The 13,451-nt window shown below is 41.3% G+C and overlaps 1 protein-coding gene across 1 annotated transcript in view; it reads right to left on the bottom strand.

Annotated features, from left to right (window-relative positions):
• The window catches only part of LOC136882244 (protein scarlet-like), a 115,634-nt gene that overhangs the window by 53,522 nt on the left and 48,661 nt on the right, over window positions 1–13,451 (bottom strand). The window contains exon 7 of the mRNA XM_068229494.1: window positions 10,791–11,029. Within this exon, the coding sequence (XP_068085595.1) occupies window positions 10,791–11,029 (239 nt within the window). The remainder of the gene's footprint in view (window positions 1–10,790; window positions 11,030–13,451) is intronic.

Here is a 13,451-nt window from a genome sequence, read left to right as displayed (position 1 = left end):
AAAATGGAAGAGGTATGAAGGTATCAGCAAAATAAAGGACAGGGCCACGAAGGGCCTGGAAATGAGAGTCCCTTGGTCCCGAAAACCTAATATGTCGGCGTCGGAAGAGAACAGGAGTTGACCAAGGGAGGTCGGACAATAAATATGAAAGCGAGGAGCAATACCAGAGTCAGCTAGGGAACTGCGGTCGTCAACCCATACTCTCAAGTTGGGAGCCTCTTGTTCCCCTCTTAGCCGTCTCTTACGGTAGGCGGATGTTATTCTACCGCCCCCACGTGTAGGAGACACTCTAACGGTAATGTAGATGAGGCGATATGTGCCCTTTGTTTCCTACAAGAGGAGATCTCTGTGGAGGAAGTTCTGGCGGCCAGAGACAGTCTCCAGGACAGGAAAGCATGTGGCCCTGATGAGGTCTATAATCAACCTGTCAACGATCTGGCTTCGTTGCTGGCGGGCATATCCACTAATCCCTTCAATGAATGCATGGACCGGGGAATTATCTCAGAGTCTTGGATGTAACTTAAAAGCTTTCCAGTCTCTTCAACATATAAATATTACACTTTATCATACCTCTAAAAAAATAAAATAAAATCAAGGAATGACATATTAAGTTACATTTAACTGAGTCGACACTGGGAAGTATGGCTTCTTTCTTAACAAATCAGAGCCTTGGAGAAAATCTATATACAGTATATAAAATAAGAGTTTTGTCTGTACATTGCTCAGAATTTAAAAATAATGGTGTTTCTGTATCGGTCGTGTCCACAATAACAAGGAAATGCATATCTGTCTAAGGTATGTATGTAGGCCTACGTATGCACATCACGGGAAAACGGCTGCAGAGAATTGAATGAAAATCGGTCTGTAAAGTTGGGGAATGACGCACTACAATCTAGGCTATAAATCATTGTATTCATGCTGAGTGAAATGGTAATTTAAGGGAAGCCTTAAAATTTAATTTTCAAATATTTATGTTATTATTTGTCCTATTGATAAATACTACATAACTAAACTTATAGAATTAAATTTCCGATAATTTCTGTCTTATAGAGTTTTACCGTATCAACTATGATAAGAGTGGTATTTCAGAGTCGGAGAAACACTAAATGTGAAGGCCTTAAATATCGAAAGCTCATAAAATGGATCAACATTACTTTGACCATTGTTTGATGGATGTTCATTGTCTCTTCAGCTGCCACTCATCTCCGATATATGGCATTGCTGCTGCATGCCGAGTGTAACAGCCTGCCTGAATATTTGCGGGAAATAACTAGGGAGTTAGATAACTTTCTTCTTTAGCGTGCCATTCCTCTGGTTCATACATTTTCTGATACTGCTGGTACGTTACACACTTGTTCATCATAGTATTCGAGCTATTCGATTCCTACTCTGAAGCGCTATGGGAATAATCAGTGTGCACACTTTAAGGAATAATGGCGGAGGAGTGTTCACGGCTGTCTGTGGCCTACTCATTCTAGCTCTGGAACTTTGGACTATTAGATCGGCAGCGTTTGTTAAAAGTGAGAACATTTGTGGTTTTTCATTTGATCGAGTATTTCATATGATAGCATTGCTTTTAATCGCGACTTTCCTACTGACGTCATTGTAATGACCTATGTTTATTTCAGTTGGGAAAACCAGAAACAAAGGATGTAACAACTAGCATTACAATGAATATTCCCTCACCCAGTCTTCACGTGAGAAAAGACGTATAGCGAGTTCCTCGTCGCGTTTCTGGGGTAACGTTAAGAGCTATGCAATTTAATACAATCTCACTCACAACGTGTACACTACCTAATATAGAATTCCGTAGCGAAACACGGGTACATCGGCTAATATACTGTAAAATGCGGTAAAATGGTAAGGGGGATTGCGCTTAAGTGCTCATTATTTAAATTACTGACGGGGTAATAGCGAACCGACTTGCAAAGCTGGTTGATGCTCATTGACAGAGACTCTGCTTTGTCGAGACCTAAAGGAAAATTGTCTTAATTGATTTTACAAAAGCTTGTTGACACCATTTTACAGTTTGCTTTTCGTCGCACCGACACAGATAGGTCTTACGGTGACGATGTTATACTGTAGGAGTGGGAAGGAAGCATTTGCCTGGTGTGGAAATGGAAAACCTTCTTCAGGGTTGCCGACAGTGGGTTTCGAACTCACTATATGCCAAATGCAAGTCGATAGGTACGTGACTCAAACCGCGCAGCCAATCGCTCGGTAAGCTTTTGACACCATCAACAGGTATATTCTTATAGAGAAATCAGAAATAATCATCGGACATCGAAACTACGCAATTAACGTAATTAGGAACATTCTGAGTTAAAATTATATAAGAGATCAACGATGACCTTTCCAAACCGAAACCTCTAAAACGTGCTGCAAGGCGACCCCAATCAATCAATCAATCAATCAATCAATCAATCAATCAATCAATCAATCAATCAATCAATCAATCAATACTGATCTGCATTTAGGGCAGTAGCCCAGGTGGCTGATTCCCTATCTCTTGTTTTCCTAGCCTTTTCTTAAATGATTGCAAAGACATTGGAAATTTATTGAACATCTCCTTTGATAAATTATTCCAATCCCTAACTCCCCTTCCTAAAAAAAGATAATTGGCGGCAATTTGTCCTCTTGAATTCCAGCTTTACCTTCATATTGTGATCCCGTAAGTTCTCTACTATTTATAATATCTACAGCAGACATCACTCGGTCTTTCACCTCTGAAGAGGTTAAAATGTACATCTACACTTAAGATAAGGTAGTAGCATCTACGTCATAAAATGAACTACAGGTGACTTTCAGTCTACTGGAAGAAATTAATTATACCGGTATGTTGAAGAGGAAAATACCTTTAGAAAGGAAGGAAAACAAGCTGTGTCTATCGTAAGACCGGACCAATATCTGCAGTGACACTTCAAATATCTGAGCGTAATATCTCAAATATCTAGCAATATAATATACACGTGTACATTAAAGACAGGGTCAGTGGAGCAATAAAAGCGATGAACGATATAAAGCACTCTTCGAGCAATCATAAAACTATTTCACTTAAAGATACCACCTGTCACGACATATGGCCCACTAAAATATCTGAGGATATCTGACAAAAAAAGGCACTTAAAAGAACGTGAGAAAGTTAAATCAACGTTTTAGGTCATGTGCCTGTCTTAAGTATACACCATCCCGTTTGGTAAACGTATTAGCCGGAGAACAGTATTGTGAAGATCTACGACTTACAATGCTTCTGCAAGACCAAACAACCGTTTACAAGACTGTCGTGCATGAGCCAATGACAAACAGTGAAGAAATCCGGACCGAATTCTATGTTACCAATGCTATGTATGATTTTTCAGGACTGGACGTAAGCAAATTGTGATCTGCGTCTTGTGATGACCAGATTTGCGTTGCGCGGCTTTCACCGTCTAGTAAGTGGTAATTCTAGATATGACCAACCAGGATCAGATTGTGTGGGACGATGTATTGTCAAGTGTGACATGATTCCCTGACAAGATTTTTACTCTTATGTGTATATATGGCCATCGTAGGATTGATGGCTACAATGAAGTAAGTGAAACAGTTCAAAAGGGATGCTGAGGGAGCTGGTTTTGCAGCACATGTGATCAACAACAGCAAGTAGTTCAGAGGTCGAATTGACAACATAAGACATTCGAAGAGAAACAACGAAACTGTATGCCAAGAAGAAGAAGAAGAAGAAGAAGAAGAAGAAGAAGAAGAAGAAGAAGAAGAAGAAGAAGAAGAAGAAGAAGAAGAATAAGAAGAAGAATAAGAATAAGAAGAAGAAGAATAAGAAGAAGAAGAAGAAGAAGAAATCGACCAGATAGCTTTAGGTTCTATGCGATCCATAGTTAGTCAAATTCGGACTGTTAAAAATATGCCATTGGCTGCAATAATTATTTCATTCATTGTGTATTCATTTTCCTTTTCCTGTTCTACAAAACACTTGATTTAACACTAATTGTTCGTTCCTTTCCATTTCTTACATTCACACGTTGGGATCCTTTTCTCCTCCTGTTCTTGTCTTGTGTTCGTAGTCTTTTACCATAGGTATCCATACGTCCTGTTACTTTTCTTTCAGTGTTCTTTTGTAGAGTTTCCTCTTCTCATTGTATATGTATATTAGACTTTGATTATTCAAGTTCTGCCTTAACTGTTGCAATTTATCTAGGGTCTCCCTCCTCAGCCTATAGCACTCACTATCAAACCATATCTTTGTTCTTCTTGTGGCCCGTGGAATGGCGGCCTTTTGTAGGATTTCTTCTATTATTCCTGTTGCATCATCCAATCTTGAATTATCTATTAATGTGTCTAGATGTGTAGTTGAATCTAGCATATCTTTAACTTTCTCAACATCTATTTTCCTTGAAAGGGGGTGAATTGTCTTTTTCTGTAGTTTTTCCCACTCCCCTTGGATACGTATTTCAATTGGTAAGTGTTTCCTAATCACGGCTTGGCTTGTTGTCCATATTGTAGTCATGATGCCTGTTATTGGTCCTTTCGTAAGTGCAATATCTATTGTGCTCTTTCCATTATGTGAGATGTATGTAGGGATAGTGGGGTTGTTTAGCAGGATGAAGCCTTCTTCTTCCAGTTTCTCGAGGACTAGCTTTGTAATTCGCCTACTTAGAATCGGAGAGCAAGAAGCTAGCAGAGGAAGCCAAGAAAAATCCGTTCATAGCCCTACACCCAAAGAAACAACAACAGACGCACTACATAGATTTGGAAATCTGGGAATCACACTTTAGTAAGATTCTCAACACCGAAGGTTCAGCGCACCCCAGAAATGATCTACATACCACTACTCCACATATACATTTAGACTGGGTACCCCTGACCATAGAGGAAACTAGAACCGCTATAGACAGCACCAAAAACAAGAAAGCCGCAGGTCCGGACGGGATCTATAATGAATATGTAAAAGACACTGCACACCTGCTAGCCCCTATATGGACAAAATTATATAACAAATGTATAGAAACTGCTTCCATTCCCGACCAGTGGAGAAAGTCAATTGTAAAAGTTCTATATAAAGGCAAAGGAGACCCAAGAGATCCCAATAAGTACAGAGGCATAGCACTGGAAAACTGCCCCTTCAAAATATTCACCAAAATTATAACAGGAAAAATAAATGAGGAAATAAATGACCATCTGCCAGAGAACCAATTTGGTTTTAGGAAGGGACGATCTACCCTAAACGCTATTGAACTCCTGCTAAACCAAATCTGGGATGCCTTAGAAGACAACGGAAAATATTACACCATCTTCATAGATTTTACTAAAGCTTTTGACCTGATAAACAGGAAGCTAGTGATAGACAAGCTTAAGGAGATGCTAGGCACGAACAACATATGGACCTATCTCATCACGTCAATACTGCAATGGAACGAAGTACGAGTTTCAGATAACCTCACTCTATCAGATCCAATAGCTCAATCAAACGGGGTCCTACAGGGTGACCCACTGAGTCCTTTGCTGTTTATAGTTGCAACCGCAGATATCCTAAGAATTACCCAAAAGGAGGGAGTATTTTCTTGCGCGTATGCTGATGATATTGTAATTGGCTCAAGAGACATAACAAAATTACAGGAAACTGTAAATGACGTCCAAAACTGGTGCTCCGAAAACAAGCTGTTCATAAACATCTCAAAAACAGACACCATGGTGTTCAGAAAAGGAGGGAGAGTACCCGCCTCAGCAGAGACCTTCATTCAGGATAAAAAATTAAAGATAGTATCGGACTTCAAATATTTAGGCATCACCCTGCAATCGAGCGCATATTGTTTCACAAAACATGTCACAGAAAAGGCAACTCAAGCAATGATGGCAATGCATGAAATAAAAGACATTAGATCACTTAGTCTGGAGACAGCAATGTTGCTATTCAGAGTAAAAATTCTTCCAATAATGACTTATGGCATTGAAATTATCTGGACACATTTAACAACGAGGAACTTATCAACCTTGGAAAAGGTGAAAGCGAACTATATAAAGAAGGTGATAGGTGTATCAAAAACGACACGATCTAGACTTGTATATCTCCTCGCAAGGGAATCATTTCTCATAGAAGATCTCAGGACAAGTATGCCACTACCGAACACCGGTGCATCAAAGAAACTGCTAGCAAATCTGACTGAGAAGAGAGAAGAAGTCCAACCAGACTTCTATGGCACAGGGGCAATGATAGATCGCTCGTGGACAAAAGCTAATTTTGAATTAAGACATGTCATTACAAGATTAGCAGTTCACGGTTTTCATCACCTACTCTGCAAATCAAAACACTTCCATGACCCAAGTATAGACTGTGAGTGTAAACTATGTGGAAAAACGTGTGAACAGTACCACATTGAATTCTGCACAAGAAGAACAATGTCTATAAGTGATTATGCAAATATGTAACCCATCAATGTAACCTATATTCTCTGTTATGGCTATTTGGCTGCATTAAATATATTATATACGTCCTGTTACCAAATACACTATAGACAATACTGGACACTTCTGTATTCTCCCGCACTAAACTGAGAGACATGTTGACAGTGGCGCACCTGACGGCCCGACCTTAAACATCAGCGGCAAGATTGAAACTACAAAAGTTACTTGTTAAAATTCAGAGAAATATTGAAACTAAATTTAAAAAATGCGTTGTTCTACTACGAAAGTTGAAAGTTAATACTGATAGAAATAATGAAATGAAATGTCGTATGGCTTTTAGCGCCGGGATATCCCAGGACGGGTTCGGCTCGCCAGGTGCAGGTTTTTCTATTTGACTCCCGTAGGCGACCTGCGCGTCGTGATGAGGATGAAATGATGATGAAGACAACACATACACCCAGCCCCCGTGCCGTTGGAATTAACCAATTAAGGTTAAAATCCCCGACCCGGCCGGGAATCGAACCCGGGACCCTCTGAACCGAAGGCCAGTACGCTGACCGTTCAGCCAACGAGTCGGACATAGAAATAATGAAACTCTATAATGATTTCGTTTTCTTCGAATCTTTGGCTGAAATGGTCAGCGTTAAGGCCTTCGCTTTAGAAGGTCCCGGATTCAATTTCCGGCCGAATCGGTGATTTTAATGAATTCTTCTGGCTCGGAGACTGGGTGTTTGTGTTTCTTCCAACACGTTTCTTTTCATATTCAGAAAACACACTGCACTTCCAACCAGCACAGAAACATGGCATAGTGGTTACTAGACCTCGGACTTTTAGGCGCTAAAATGTGTTTTCAGCTGCCTAAAATAGACTCTGAAATACGTTCTAAAATATTTTTAGGCAGCTTCAATTTTAGGTATTTTAATAGGCATCAATTAAAATACCATACTATTTTGCTAAATTGGTAATAACTCGGTAGGGGGAAATATAAACCAAATTTCTCTCTCCTCTTTGCTGCAAACGTCACAGAATGTAATTTTACCATCCGGTATGAAATGGGGAAACTCCTGTAACCACGTTTTAATTGAAGACGATTTGGAACTGGACACTTTCGCCATACTTCGTAGTGTATAGTGCACTTACACTCAGTTTTAAGGCCGTCCCGCTAGGTGCGCTGGCAATCAATGTCTTCCGATATCTCGCGAAGTGGCAAGTATTCTATATAGTGTATTTGCTCTTACCACATGTATAAATTTTTATCCTCTTTCCTTTGCCTGGATTTCTCCAGATTTCTCCTTACTCCACAGGACGGTCACGAACTCCGCAATTCCGAAAAGGTCGAGGAAGTGCCCACTAATCCCTCTACCCTGTGGCGGCTGGTGCAGAAATTCAGTTGTGTGCTGGAACCCATTCCCCCCTCCCTCTTCCCAAAAATAAAAATGTTTAGAAACATTTGCGGTTTTGAAGAGGCTCTCCACTGAGTTTTCCATAGTGAACAAACACGCAAACAACCCAAACACACAAACACATTCCTTATACGAAACTAATTAAACACACAGTAACACCTGGAATGACAAAACATTCACGAACTCAGAAACACTTCGTGTGAGCGTGCAGAAACAGAACTTCTCAATGTTACCAAAATCATTTAAATAAAACCAGCAACGCCGTAATGAAAAATCACATGTTATATTGTTATAGTGCAATTTATGAACTAGACATTTTGTATCTAAAGAAAATCACAATGTCATGTCTTTATTTTGACAACATAAAAAGCGCCATTTTTATAGTTCGTCGATTTACAAATGTGGCTATGGATTAGGCAAGTTGGGAGTATTAAAAGACCTGGCGGGAACAGCAGATGGCTTCCTTTTCCTTTTTTTACAATTGGCTTTACGTCGCACCGACACAGATCGGTTTTATGGCGACGAAAGGATAGGAAAGGACTAGGAGTGGGAAGGAAGCGGCCGTGGCCTCGATTAAGGTATAACCCCAGCATTTGCCTGATGTGAAAATGGGAAACCATGGAAAACCATCTTCAGAGCTGCCGACAGTGGGCTTCGAACCCACTATCTCCCGGATGCAAGCTCACAGCCGCGCGCTCCTAACCGCACGGCCAACTCGCCCGGTGATGGCTTCCTCTACAGTATTTTGTTTTCCCGTTTGCTTTGAGCGATCCCCTCTTAAATACTACCGCTGAGTCAAGAGGGCACCTGCCACGTTCTTACTTCGATCGAAATGCAAGTGTGACCAGTGCTGCCAGCACGAAGTGATGTCTTGGTGGTCTTGGCTGTTGTTTCCACAGCACATCGGAAAAGTTGGGCACGCATGTGCAAAAGGCAGAGTTTCTGCTTTCTGGCAAAAAGCTTAGACATTCTCGCTGAGCTGTGATCTACACAGCACCCGGCGTGGAGAGCATGAAATGTTATTTGGTTGTGAGGGGAGTTCAATGATTTCCTATTCTTTGGCCGATGTCTTTTTCAATGCACTGTACTTGATTGTTTTTTTTTTTGCTAGTGGCTTTACGTCGCACCGACACAGATAGGACTTATGGCGACGATGGGATAGGAAAGGCCTAGGAGTCGGAAGGAAGCGCCGTGGCCTTAATTAAGGTACAGCCCCAGCATTGGCCTGGTGTGAAAATGGGAAACCACGGAAAACCATCTTCAGGGCTGCCGACAGTGGGATTCGAACCCACTATCTCCCGGATGCAAGCTCACAGCCGCGCGCCTCCAACCGCACGGCCAACTCGCCCGGTGTACTTGATTGTAGATAATATTTTTAAAGTAATGTATTTTTCAAATAGACAATGTGCTGCAGCACTTCAGCACGTAAGGTTCGGCCGCCCCTGCATCTACCCGAATTCCGCAACTTACCCTTCAGGTAGAAGACCGCGTGCCTGGGTTTCTCAGCCAAATAGGCGCGTCCGGCTACCTTACAGCTAGCGGCAGAGAAGAGAATAGCAGTAGTGAATCTCGTGCCGAGAAAGTAAGATACTGAGAAATGTTGTTAATCGTGTAGGATAGTGTTACTGAAGATGGAGAACAGTGTAAAAGTAATGTATAGTGAAAGGGATCAGACACTCCTTCTTATAAAAAAAAAATTCATTTAGACATTTTAGGAAAGTGAAATCTACTGGTAAACAGGGTTGAAGATGCTCAAAGAAGAACTGTAATGCCAAAATGTTTACACTGGGAAGTGATCATGCTTTGTTTAGGCGCGTGTGAAATCACACTCATCCATCTTGAGAAGAGTACAAACATACTCTTACTCTCGGTTCTGGTTCCACACCAAAAACTGATGAGGAAACCGAATAAAGGTAAGGATTCACCTAGAAGAAAATTGTGCAGTAGCAAAAAGGTGAAATGGACATATTGCACTTTTTGAAATGTGTTTCGTTAATATTAACCAGTTTTCAAATATTTTACACAATCAGAAAGGAGCAGGAAAAGGCTTCCACAGGACACCGAGAACGTTTAAATCGTATGAGCGGTTCGTTAGTTACGAGCCGCCGAATTTGGGACTCGAAAATTCGACAATATTTCTTAGGTCGACCAACGAAATCTACGAATTTCGTGAAAAATCTAGAAACAACGTTTTCTAAGTGAATTCCCATGTATTTTAGTTGTTCAGAATCCGAAAACGACTTCGGTCTTCTCGTGAGAAGTCGTCCATGATGATAAAAGGGAAAAGTTGATAGGTTTTTTCTTTCGGTAAAGGCGCAACCTCGGATTCGGGCTCAAAATATTCTTGTTGAGCTTCCAAAATGTGCACATTTCGCTAAACATCGGATTTGGGCAAGTGCCCGAAAAGCGGTGTATAACGAAACGGAAGTATTTTCAGAAGAGAGTTTTCCTCTTTTCCTTCTATTCGTTCTTGTTACCCAAAATGCCGATTAAAACGCAACAGTATCAAAATTCGTCAAACCAGGGTGAAATTCCATTAATACTTCATGCTTCATACTTCGTACATGCTGACTCAGTTTTTGTGTAGGTTGCGGGATCTTTACAACAAAGAAATATATGTATGAAATGCCAGGTACGTTGGGAACGTTCGTTTTCTGGTACACTCAAGGAATCTTTCCAGATACTTCTTCTTCTTTTTTTTTTTGCAAGTTGCTTTACGAGGCACCAGCACAGATAGGTCTTACGGCGACGATGGACAGGGAAGGGCTAGGAGTGGGAAGGAAGCGGCCATGGCCTTAATTAAGGTACAGCCCCAGCATTTGCCTGGTGTGGAAATGGGAAACCACGGAAAAACATCTTCAGGGCTGCCGACAGTGCGATTCGAACCCACTATCTACTGGATACTGGCCGCAATTAAGCAACTGCAGCTATCGAGCTCGGTTTCCAGATACAAGCGACCTTAAATAAGGAAGACAACATCTTATAGCTCACCTAGTAAAATGCCTCGCGGCAGCAGAAATTTCGCCATAGAAGGCCACTCTACCACTTGCCAAAAGTAGAACGTGCGTGAAGAGGTCGAAGATCCCCGAGGCTGGCTGGTGGATGGTGCACACGACGGCTTTACCTTGGAGCGCGAACTCTCTCAGCTTCTCGACGACAGACTGAGCGCTGTAGCTGTCCAGTCCTGTCGTGGGCTCGTCGCAGAAGAGCAGGGGAGGGTTCGTGAGTAGCTGAAAATAGACAGATCAAGTGAAACACTCCAAATTTTCACAATATTTTACGTGAACTGCAAGGCAATTGTCTAACACTAAACCACCTATAAACTATTACATACCTGTAAAATACCACAGTATTAAACAAAGATTTGATTCTTGAAAGAACATCATCAGATTGTATCTAATCACACTTCTTTAAACCGATGAAAATGGTTTAATATAAAAACATGCATGTTTACATTCTGTTCATACTGTTTAATACTTGAAAGTTAGAACTTCTCGTAATGAAGTGCTCCAGTAGTGCGTCCTCTCTCCTTGCTAGTTCAACGAAGAGTGCGAGGTGGCGTGAGGCCAGCTGGCTAGTTTGTCGGTAACTTTGCGTTACGTCTTGTTCCGGCGACGTCAATGGCTGCTTTGAATATTGCACTTTTAGCTTTATTATTAATGTTATTATGATCGCTATTATTATTATTATTATTATTATTATTATTATTATTATTATCATCGTATTTTAATTATGTAAATTATACAGGGGTTATTTAATGAGCAAGTAATGGCCTGGGTAGTACACCGCATTGCACCCTGGCTAGGTCAATGCCACGCTGTATTTCACTTTTAGACGTTTTATTGTTAGTGCTTACTTTGTCGAGCCTTGTCATTCCGCATGCCCAACGCAGCATTTTCCTTTCGGCGAACTCTAGTTTACCTTCGAAACTTTGGCCATTAGGTCTGTTTCTGAAGCATACCGATGCGGACGATGCTCTTATAGACTGTGCCTTCCGAGTTTCGATGGCATTCTCTTGTCGCACAGAACTCCTTCAGTATTGCATGAAGGAACGGACTAAGTACCGATCCCTGGTGTAGTCCGACGTTCCCAGTAAGACATTATGTTTGTTCTACACCACATTTCACATACGAACTGCTGTCGCTCTACATGTTTTGGATTATTCTGACATAATTTTCAGTAACTCCTTCCATTCTCATGCAATATTCCATATGCTTTGTGTAAGTCAATAAACATACAATGTGTCCCGGCTCCATGGCTAAATGGTTAGCGTGCTGGCCTTTGGTCCAGAGGGTCCGGGATTCGATTCCCGGACGGGCCGGGGATTTTAACCTTAATTGATTAAGTCCGATGGCTCGGGGTCTGGTTGTGTGTGCCGTCTTCAGCATTAGAATTCATCATAGGTAGGCCCCATCCCCACAGACGCGCAGGTCGCCTATACAGTGTCAGCTCGAAAGACCTGCACCACGCCATTATGATAACATACAATGTCATTCCTTTTGCCCTTCTTGGTAGCGCTGGATCAACTGAGGAAGGGCAAAAATAGCGTCACTTGTTCCCTGCCCAGACATGAAGCCAAATTGCTTTCTCGTTTATTTCAACATCTTCATTAACCTTTCTTCTAATCAATCTTTGAAAGAGTTGAAAGTGTGACTTATCCACTTGATTCCCTTATTACTGTTGCACGAGACTTCATCGCCTTCATTTTTAACGCTGGGAAACAAGGCACTCTTTCTCCATTCATCTGGCATATGTTCGAGTCGCATAATATATTTTCTGAATAACCCTTCTAGGGAAGTTATTCCATCATTCTCAAAGATTTTCCAAACCTTTGAGGGTGCTTTACCAGGACCGACTGACTTCACTTAACTCCTTTTAGACAACACCTGGGTTCATTCTTCTCTGCTAAGTGGTTCTACAGCTCTTATCAGTTCCCTGTAATGCTCTTTGCAACTTTCCAGTAATTCTGGTTCTCTGGTCGAAAGTCTGCCTTCTTCATTCATTCCGTGCGTCTCGTTTTACGGTAGTCATTGGAACTCTTATCTCGTTACGTTGTCATTCTAAACGTATTCGTCTGGCCTTATTTTGTGTCGAACACTGCATACGCCTCACATTTCACTATTGCAACGGCTTTCCTGGACTCTCGCTTTGAATTCCTATATTATGAATCTCTACTTTGATCAGTTCTATTTAGGTCTTAAGCTTTCCTGAACATTATGTTGACATCACAATGTTTCTTTACGTTCATTCACTTTTCCTGATGTTCTGCCCAGCACCCTGTTACCAGTTTCTCTTTATCGGTCTGCTTTTTCTTCCCACTTCCAGTTTCCTGTCACACAGCCAACTGGACAACTGACTGACCTTCACCCAAGAAAGCTATTTGTAGTCATATTCTTGCAGTCTTTAATACACCTCGTTCTCATGACTTCGATAGCAGCATTGAAGGTGACCAAGCAATGTTGTGTTGTTACAGCTTGTCCAGAATAAAATATTTGCATCGAATGATCTCGAAATCTCTACGCCTGCACAGTAAATAACCTACTGGAGATGCGCAGGTGATGCATGTACGTTTATTAAATCCACCATTCTTATGTTGTATTGACTACTAAATATTATTTTGTGGTGCAGTAGACATAATTTCTGAGCTTGTAG

This window comes from Anabrus simplex, chromosome 10 (genome assembly GCF_040414725.1).
Source record: "Anabrus simplex isolate iqAnaSimp1 chromosome 10, ASM4041472v1, whole genome shotgun sequence".
Taxonomy (NCBI): domain Eukaryota; kingdom Metazoa; phylum Arthropoda; class Insecta; order Orthoptera; family Tettigoniidae; genus Anabrus; species Anabrus simplex.
This window is presented reverse-complemented; position numbering and strand designations above follow the sequence as displayed.